General features: G+C 46.6%; 1 protein-coding gene across 15 annotated transcripts in view; it reads right to left on the bottom strand.

Annotated features, from left to right (window-relative positions):
• Window positions 1–681: 681 nt before the first annotated feature.
• Window positions 682–9,349, bottom strand: part of ZNF384 (zinc finger protein 384) — a 28,320-nt gene continuing 19,652 nt past the window's right edge. For 8 of the 15 annotated variants that reach the window (XM_017546100.2, XM_017546104.2, XM_017546102.2 and 5 more), the window contains 5 exons: window positions 7,466–7,690; window positions 6,605–6,787; window positions 4,993–5,071; window positions 3,575–3,733; window positions 682–2,322 (listed from right to left, as the gene is read on the bottom strand). In XM_017546100.2, coding sequence (XP_017401589.1) covers window positions 1,915–2,322; window positions 3,575–3,733; window positions 4,993–5,071; window positions 6,605–6,787; window positions 7,466–7,690 — 1,054 coding nt within the window. In that variant the 3' untranslated portion in view covers window positions 682–1,914. The remainder of the gene's footprint in view (window positions 2,323–3,574; window positions 3,734–4,992; window positions 5,072–6,604; window positions 6,788–7,465; window positions 7,691–9,349) is intronic. The other 7 variants (XM_037744836.1, XM_037744837.1, XM_037744838.1 and 4 more) reach the window with 1 other exon arrangement.

Genomic DNA, 9,349 nt, shown 5'->3' with positions numbered 1-9,349 from the left:
TGTGGTTTGGTCTTGAACTCCTGAACTTGTCATCTGCCTGCCTTGGCCTCCCAAAGTGCTGGGATTACAGGTGTGAGTCATGGCACCCGGCCTTTAAGCAAGGTTCTTAATTCTCAAAAAAAGATATCTTGAGTTATTTAGTCCAATCCCTTCACTAACAGTTGAAGAATCACCCTGGCCAACACTGGTTGATGGTAGGCAAGGGGCTGAAGTCTATGTTTCCTGACCACATTCTACTCCATAGTACTACAGCTCTCCTGCACAAAGCAATCTTGTACCCCTTAACTGGTTATGATTTCCACAAGATAATGAACATACAGCCAACTGGAAGCCCTTCTTCCACAGACTCAGGCAGGAGTGTAGGTCCTTTCAAGAGGCTTCCACTTTTCTTCCATAGAGAACTTAGCTGTTTGTTAACACATAACCAAAACTTTGCTCTCACGTATTTAGGCAATGCAATCCCCATGACAGAATGTGTATGTAGAAGTCTTCATAAACTAGAATTTCACTTGACAGCTAATTCTCCCTTCCGTGACTGGAGAATCACACACATGGGGCATCATCACACAAGCACTCGTTCATCACACACACTCTGGTATAAATCCTCAGAACTGTTCTTGGACATCTACCCAAAGACCTTTTCCGCATGCTCACTCACATCAGTAGCTCCACTGCCTCTGATCCTTTTACATGAATTTATTTCTATACAATGTTCTAAAAACACCCCTTGGTTTGTACATAAGTTTTTTTTTCTTGATTTTTAAACTGCTTTATAACAACTGATTTATGATTTTTTTTTAAATTTCCTTTTCTCTGAAATCTGCCATGATTAAAAAAAAAAAGACAAAAAGAAAAATGCTGTGGCCAGATGACAGGGGTGGAGGGGGGGAAAAAAAGGACAAAAATAAAATAAACAAAACATCAAATATGAAAATTCTCAGAGATAATGCATTTATAAACACAGAAATGGTTACAACAATGATGGCCGTGATGAGTGGGTATAATATATTTATATATATATATATTTATATATAAATCCGTGTCCGGCATCTGACCGTGGCACCTAGGGAGCTAAGTCCAGTCCTTGTGTTTGCCTTGAACTCTCCCTTCTCTGCAACATCCCTGTTTTGGAGTTTCACAGAGAACACAAAGCCTCCCACAGCTCCTTGGGGGTTGGGCTGGGGAGACTGAGAGTGTAGGGTCTATGTAGGCAGAGGAGGAGGAGAGAGGCTCCAAGGAAATCCGTAAAACCATAACCCACACTTCTAAGCCACCTGTGACCAACTTGGGAAATTCTGGCCCCTTGGGGACCACATCTCAGCCCTTGCCCCCTTCAAGTAAAAGGAGGTCTAACCCCTACCCCAAAATCTCCTTCGACCAGCAGTCAATAGGAAGTGAAGTGAGACAATGTAGGGGAAGAAATGGCTCTCAGGGACTGAGGGATATAAGAAACCTCTGTTCTTTTGCAGGCAAGAATAGAACAAGAGGCTGGTTGCATTTGGGGCTCCCTTTTCTCTGTAATCTGGGAGGACCAGCCTCTAGTCTTCTATCAGCCCAAACTTTGAGGATAAGGAGGGTAAGGACAGGGTAAGTGACCACGCTGGACACATTTCTATGAGGTCATAGCAAATCCTTCCCTTGAGCACCAACCCCCAATTTTAAAAGCTTTGCTTGGGAGGGGAGGCTGCTGGATGACACCATACGCTCAGTATTCCTTTGCAATCAGGAGGGCTGATGTTCCTTTTGAAGAGTTCAGAAAAAGGATGGTATCTTGTGGAGGAAAGCCGTGCCTGAGGCCCAAGGAGATGGAGCCAAGGCCTGTCAAGGAAGAAGAGGACTTTTCCCACCAAGAGGAGTTGGAGAAAGAAGAAACCAGGACTTCTTCCTCTTCCCAGTGGGTGGCAGCACGGATCTCTAAGAGCTGGCCAGGTGCTCCACCTGGATGGTGCTGGTGGTGACAGTGAGACAGATGTCCTTATGATGCTCTGCTGTCTTATAGGGAGTCAGGTCAAAGGAACACTGGGGTGGAGGGTTGGGGTTGCTGTCCCCACCACCCCCACCCTGGGGGGCTGCCCCAGGAGACTGGAAGTGTGGTGGTGGCTGCTGTTGCTGCTGCTGCTGCTGCTGCTGCGATGCCTGGGAGGCCTGGGCCTGGGCCTGGGCCTGAGCCTGAGCTTGGGCCTGAGCCTGGGCCTGGGCCTGAGCCTGAGCCTGGGCCTGGGCCTGGGCCTGGGCCACTGCTGCTGCCGCCGCTGCTGCCTGCACTTGTTGCTGAAGATCAGGAGGGTTGTGTTTGCGCATATGTTTCATAAGGTATGTTTCCTGAGGGAGATGATAAAAAGAAGTTGAGGGATGAAAGGGAAGGAAAATAGATTACTTGTAACTAGCACCCCAGGCTGACTCTGCTGTAAGTAGAGTAAGCTTTATATTTATACTGGTTTTCTGGAGCCAGAAGTGAGCAAAACTCAAGTAGCACTTTCAGTGGCTCACTGCTTCCCCCTCGCCCCCACTAACCACGTGGATGTTTTTTTTTTCTTGAGACGGAGTCTTGTTCTGTCTCCCTCCCAGGCTGAAGTACAGTGGCCCGATCTCGGCTCACTGTAACTTCTGCCTCCCAGGTTCAAGTGATTGTCCTGCTTCAGGCTCCTGAGTAGCTGGGATTACAGGCACATGCCACCATGCCTGGCTAATTTTTTTGTATTTTGTAAAGATGGGGTTTCATTGTGTTAGCCAGGATGGTCTTGATCTCCTGACCCCGTGATTCACCCACCTCGGCCTCCCAAAGTGCTGGGATTACAGGCGTGGGCCACGGCGCCCGGCCAGTGGCTCATGATTGAGAAGAAAAGACAGGGAAACCTTTAGAAGTCACTGTGAACATTCAACTGGCAAAGGAATGACCTGCTATTTTTTTTTTCAAAGACCCCTGAATGAAACAACTTTACAACCTTTTCTGGAGTCTCATGGAAAATACTTAACTAGCTGGGCCAGGTGTGGTGGCTCACATCTGTAATCCCAGTACTTTGGGAAGCCAAGGCAGACGGATCAGTTGAGGTTAGGAGCTCAAGACCAGCCTGGGCAATGCGGTGAAATCCCATCTCTACTAAAAATATGAAAATTGGCTGGGCATGGTGGCACACACCTATAATCCCAGCTACTTGCGAGGTTGAGGCAGAAGAATCTCTTGAACCCAGGAGATGGAGGTTGCAGTGAGCAGAGATCACACCACTGCACTCCAGCCTGGGTGACACAGCAAGACTCTGTCTCAAAAAAACAAAACAAAAAAACACCTAACTGAAATCTTGCTCCCCTCAACATTTTAAGTGGCTTTATTTTGCCTTATGTTTAAATAAAATGAAGAATTACAATTTATCAATCTCTGTAGGATTAGGGAATCAGGCATCCCCTAAATTCCTCAGCTTCTGAGTCTAATTTCTGAATCTTTACTTGTTCTGCTAAGTTGGAGCTAAGGAGGCAGGGTATTCACTGCAATACATCTCTATCCAGAAAATGGGGCGAGGTGGACTGTACTCTTAGAGGACTATCAGGAAGGAAAGAGAAGAAATGGAGCACTCACTGATGTGTATGCCCGACTGCAGATAGTGCAGGTGTACACCTTGGCATGCTTCACCGTGTGCGTTGACAGGTGCACCTCTAGTGAGGCTGCGTCCGTGTACGCTCGATGACAGTTGTGGCACTTGAAAGGTTTATCTTTGTTGTGTTGTCGTCTGTGGGACTGAGAAAATTGGGAGAAACCAGAATGAATACATTGTACTCTTCCTTCCTGCCCACTTGACCTCGATGGAAAGCACAAATGTAGATGTAGATGTCAGGCCTCCCAGCTTCTCTCTCCATCTGAAGAAAGTAGAAACTGCTTCAAATGGAAATTGAGAAGCTACAGGCTAAGGGAGAAAGCATACCTCATGTAGTGCATACCAGGATCCCGAGACAGCTTATGCCCGTCTCACCAGTCCAGTGGTTCTTAAAGTGAGGTGTGGGGATCTTTAGGGAACACTAAGACCTTTGCAGGGGACCCACAGGATCAAAACTCTTTTCAAAATAATAAGATAATGTTTGCCTTTCTGTCTTGAACCTGGGAAGTGGAGGGTGCAGTGAGGTGAATCACACCACCGCACTCCAGCCTGGGTGACAGAGTGAGACTCTGTCTCGAAAACAAAACAAAACAAAACAAAACAAAACAAAACACAACACAACACAACACCTAACTGAAATCTTGCTCCCCTCAAAATTTCAAGTGGCTTCATTTTGCCTTATGTTTTACATGTAACATTTACAGAGGTTACATGATATGTGATAACACAATAGACCAGATGCAGCAGATCCGAGAATCTATTCGTCTTCTGTCTCAATTAAAGACCCCTGTGCCAGGTGCGGTGACTCATGCCTACAATCCCAGCACTTTTGTGAGGCTGAGGCAGAAGAATGGCCTGTGTCCAGGAGTTCAAGACCGGCCTAGGCAAGATAGCAAGACCCCATCTCTACAAAAATTTAAAAACCAGCCAGGTGTGGTGGTACATGCCTGTAATCCCGACTACTTGGGAGGCTGAGGTGGAAGGATCACTTGAGCCCAGGAGGCTGAGGCTGCAGTGGGCCATGATCACACTACTGCACTCAGCCTAGGTGACAGAGCAAGGTACTGTCCCAAAAATAAAAAACAGACACCTGCAAAAATGTGTAACAATCCCATTCTTCTTAATCAGTTGTTTTTTGAGGGTCTTGGAATATATTATTTATGTTAACACACGTGGGTTTATTTTTGTTCTTTCTAAACATATTACTAGTATATTTTTAATGTTTTTCAGTTTCATGTTTATGTGGGTAATAGCTGCTATTACCCACATAAACAAAAACACTTCGAGTCCCACTCAGCACTTTTGAGTATAAAGGAGTCCTGAAAATATCTGAGAACCTGTATACTATTCAAATGGCCCCAAGTCTCAGATCAAGGTCTTGTGTGGAAGGTGGAACATTTACCTGCAGATTGGAGAGTTGTGTGAAGGCTTTCTCACAGCCTGGGTGTGCACATTTGTATGGTCTATCACCAGTGTGGATTCTGCACAGGATAAGAAGAGAAGAAAGGGAAAGAATGTCAGCAAGACTATTTAGGAATTGGCTCAACAAATCTTCTCCAGGCCAATCCTTCTCTCCTAAGGAGGCACATCAGATGGGCCTCCAAGAGGCATGGGCATTCCTCTCTGACGTGGATCAGGTTGTAATGCCTTGCTTCTGGTCAATGTTTCCATCACTCAGCTCAAGCTGAGCCTCCCCTCTGCTGGGGGAGGAAGACCGAGGACTCAGCACCCAAGGGACAGGCAGTCCACAATTTGGCATACAAGTCAGCTCCTACAGTAACTGTCCTAACAAACATTCAAGAACATAAGATAAACACAACGGCAAAGAAAAAGAAAAGCACAACGTGTCTTCCTTGGTCCCACCTTATAGCCAGAAACTGTTCTCTCAGCCTTGACCATCACTTCCAGAGAATGTTATGGTATCACAGAAAAGCAAAGTTACACTGACTGTGGAGAGTAGTAGTGATATTAATGGAAACTCATGAAAACTCCTAAGGACTTTTTGTAGTCCAGCCCTCTAATGGCAGGAAATGCTTACTTTACTATCAGTTTGACCTCTTTCCCCAACACTATAGGGTCCTCTGCTAGGATAAGCCAAGGACTTGAGGGTGCAGTGACACCTGCTCCTCATCAGTGACTTCAGAACCATCTCTATGACCAGGTGCTTTTCTGGACCTCTGGTATAAAATCTTGAAAACATCACAGAACACGTCTCTTCTCTGTGAAGAAAGCCTGACTCCTCCTCTTCTCAAAGCAAGATGTCTGATCACTTTAAGGTGAGATCATCACATCCACAAGCCGGGTGAGAGGCCCTATGGCCTGTACATCTGGACTCCTGTTCAAACTGAGATAGCACTGAAGGAGATCATCACCTCTTCTAGTTGGCAGGTTCACTTCTTTATAGTCACTCCAGATTCACGGGATAAACACTGGGCATCCTTATGAAGCATGAGCTTGAAAATTTCCTGTTTGCTGCTTCTCTCTGAATATTTGGTGCATGTTTTGTTTTCTTCTCTACTCTTGGCATCCCTCGGAGCCTTGCTTGTTGCTGTGGGTGTCACCAGGCTGGTGCCCAGCTAACGTCTGGTTTTCTCTCCCGTTCATAATTGGTACCCTAAGGGCTAGGGGTATGGTCCTCTCCACTCAAATGCTTCTGCTTTGGCATCAAGGGAAAAATCTTGCAAGATGAGTACATGAGTATTTTCAGGGAGGAAAATGAGAAAAAAGAAAAGATGTTGCCACTCCAGGTATGTGTCTGTCTCCCATGGATCAGTGAGTATCACACAGTCACTGCAGCTCCCCTGCGTCGCTCTTGCCCCAGAGAGGCTCTCTCTTAGTGTCCACTTGAATCTCCAACGTTGTTTGGTCTTCCTTCTCCCAGATGCCAGCCAGGTTCTCTCCTTCAGCCAGGTCTCTCCCCCGCCCCCCGCATGCGGGTTGTTGTGTGTGTCCGGGGCGGGGGTGGGGAGGGCATGCCAGCGGGGCGGGGTCAGTAGCCCGCCACTCTCCCTTACCGTGTGTGCTGCTGGAGGTGGGAGAGCTGGCGAAAGGCCTTCTGGCAGTAGGAACAGTTGTAGGGCTTGGCCCCCGAGTGGATACGGAGGTGCTGGGCCAGGTAGGAGGTGTTGGCGAAGGTCTTGGAGCAGTGCGGGCACTTGTGGGGCTTGATGGTCTCCGTGTGCATCTTGGAGTGGATCCTGCCGGAGAGGAGAGGAGGGAAGGGGGGAGGAGGAAGCAGTTCGACACCAGGGGTTCAGCTCTCTGCTGGGTGAAATGATGTTGCTTGACGGATGAGAGCAGCCCCTTCCTCCCTCCTCCCAAAACACTCCAGCCTGGATAGGCGAATGAAGAGGATACCCAGATCTAGGTTGTTGCTGATCGTAAGTCGGTGGCTAGAATGGCAGTGAGATGATGAAGAGCTGCAACCCATGGCTCCTGGTAACCTTAAAGTCGTCAGTCTCGTCAACCCTCCACTTTTTCCTAAGGTTAACACACTCACCACAGACACCCTGCTTCCAAATAGTAATCTGAACAAAGACCAATACCGCCTGTTCCCCATGGACCTGAAGTTGAATGCACACCTTGGCTCTGAACTGAGGCATATAGTAAAAGCAGGCCTGCTCTGCAGATTTCCAAACACAGACACAAAGAGAAACCACAAAAATTGTTCCAGACTTTGGAATTGGAGACCACAATTTTCAAGGCCCCCCCAATACTAGGATATGTAATTTCCACACACAGTAACAGGAGATCGAAGCTACCAATGGGCAAAGGGGAAAGGGAAAAAAGAATACATGTGGAGAGAGGAGTAGGTGCAGACAACGTGGTCTCGGGGTTCATGGCCAGGTGGTGGGGTAAACCAAGAGCTGCCTTACCGGGTGTGCTGCTGAAGGTGGGAGAGCTGGCGGAAGGATTTCTCACAGAAGTTACAACTGTAGGGCTTAGCCCCTGAGTGTATACGGATGTGCTGGGCCAGGTAGGAGCTGTTGGCGAAGGTCTTGGAACAATGTGGGCACTTGTGGGGCTTGGTCTCGGTGTGTGACTTGGAGTGGATCTGCATCTCCGACTTTGAGTAGAATGTCAGTGAGCACATCCGGCACCTGAGCCAAGTGAGGGCAATGGTTAGAACCCTTCTGACCAAGAGGGTATGGCTGAACCCTCCCCTCAACTTCCAAGAGAAGCCCACCTATCTGAGCTCTCTCCTACTCCAACTTGAGAGTAGAGTTCTACGTATTCACCTTTATGGCCTATCTTCTAACGTGGTGCATAACACATTATAAATATTCAATAAACGTTTGCTGAATGACTGGACTGCCTCAATGTGCAAAAATAAGAACTCAACCAGGTAAAACCGAAAAACAGTATGAACTCTGGGCAGATGTGAATTTCAGTGGGCCAGGAATATCAGTTAGCCTGTTTTCCCTCTGCCTACAGCTTGATTTCAAACATTTAAGGAATTCCTTTCCCTAATGTTCCCAGGGATGAAGTACATCCCTCTGTGTTCCTCAAGACTCCTAAACAGTAATGAGGAACAACTAACTTCATACTCTCCTGTCTCCACAGATAATTTTCTTCCCTCAGATTTTTCCCTACTTCCTTTTTGGCAGCAATTTCTAGAGGGATGGGGGTGGGGAAATATCAGAATTATTTGGAGGGGCTTTTCCAAACCATGTATGTCTGCTCTCCACCCTCTTATCTGATGTTCCATACATCATCTACAAATCCCCCGACCACAGCCCTGTGACAATCAAGTGACAACCACTTTTGCAATGACCAAGGTGTAGCTGCTAGGGGAGGATGCCATCCCTCAAGCATATGGGAGAAAAATGTTTACAAAACACCTATCTTCCATGCTAAACCTCTCCTCTTCCCTAGCACACACAGCCAGTGTCAGCACTCTGGGTTGACATCAATAGCACCTGATCGTACTTTCACTCATCCCAAGTTGATAATTGTTTCCACTCTGGTATTGTCCACCAATATCAGATAAGGAGGCCTCTGAGCAAGTTAAGCCACAACTATTCAGACTTTACTGGGTAAAAGCTATCTATCGTTTTCATAAACAATTCACCAGTGAAAATGTAAGCCAGTAGAAAAGGCAATGGTCTGGAAGCCAGGCAATTAGCACAAGTCCCTCTTCTTTGGGTTCTCCCTAACTTATCTAAGAGAGGCTTGAGATGGTGTGGGGTGATGATTTCTGCACTTTTTTCATCTCAGGAGAATTTTTTAGTTACCAGCTTATCAATCCGTGGCAGTTGTCTGAGATGCCCAATCTTGTCAGGAGAGAGGGGGAGCTCTGTTAATAGTGAGCATAATCCAAAGGACACAGCCAGTGGGAATCAGGATGCCTGGGCTCTACTCAGAGTTTAGTTACAAGCTAGCTCATTAATCTAGACCTCAATTTTCTGGTCTGTAAAATGGACAGATAAATTTCTGCCCCCAGAAGGGCCAGCAAAACACCTAGTCAAAGGTAAGCCAAGTATTCTTCAGTAATAAAACTGCATTCATGTTAAGCATCAGTGCTGATGGATGAGCTCCTACTACTATCTCACTAAGACTGAGGTTAGAAGCTGGACACACTGTCACTTGAGGGCAACTGTACTAAGTTGCAAACTAATTTCTCTTGATGCTACAATTTCTCAGGTAGGTAGAATAACAGATTTATTTTAACTCAAATAAAAATCTCATCAATTTGTGTATGTGAGTGTTCAACGCACAATTCTGCCCTTAACATTAATTTTTTTTTTTTTTTTTTTTTT

The sequence above is a fragment of the Cebus imitator genome, unplaced genomic scaffold (genome assembly GCF_001604975.1).
Source record: "Cebus imitator isolate Cc_AM_T3 unplaced genomic scaffold, Cebus_imitator-1.0 Scaffold187, whole genome shotgun sequence".
Taxonomy (NCBI): Eukaryota; Metazoa; Chordata; class Mammalia; order Primates; family Cebidae; genus Cebus; species Cebus imitator.
The sequence above is the reverse complement of the archived record's forward strand: the minus strand, read 5'-3'. Positions and strand labels throughout refer to the sequence as shown.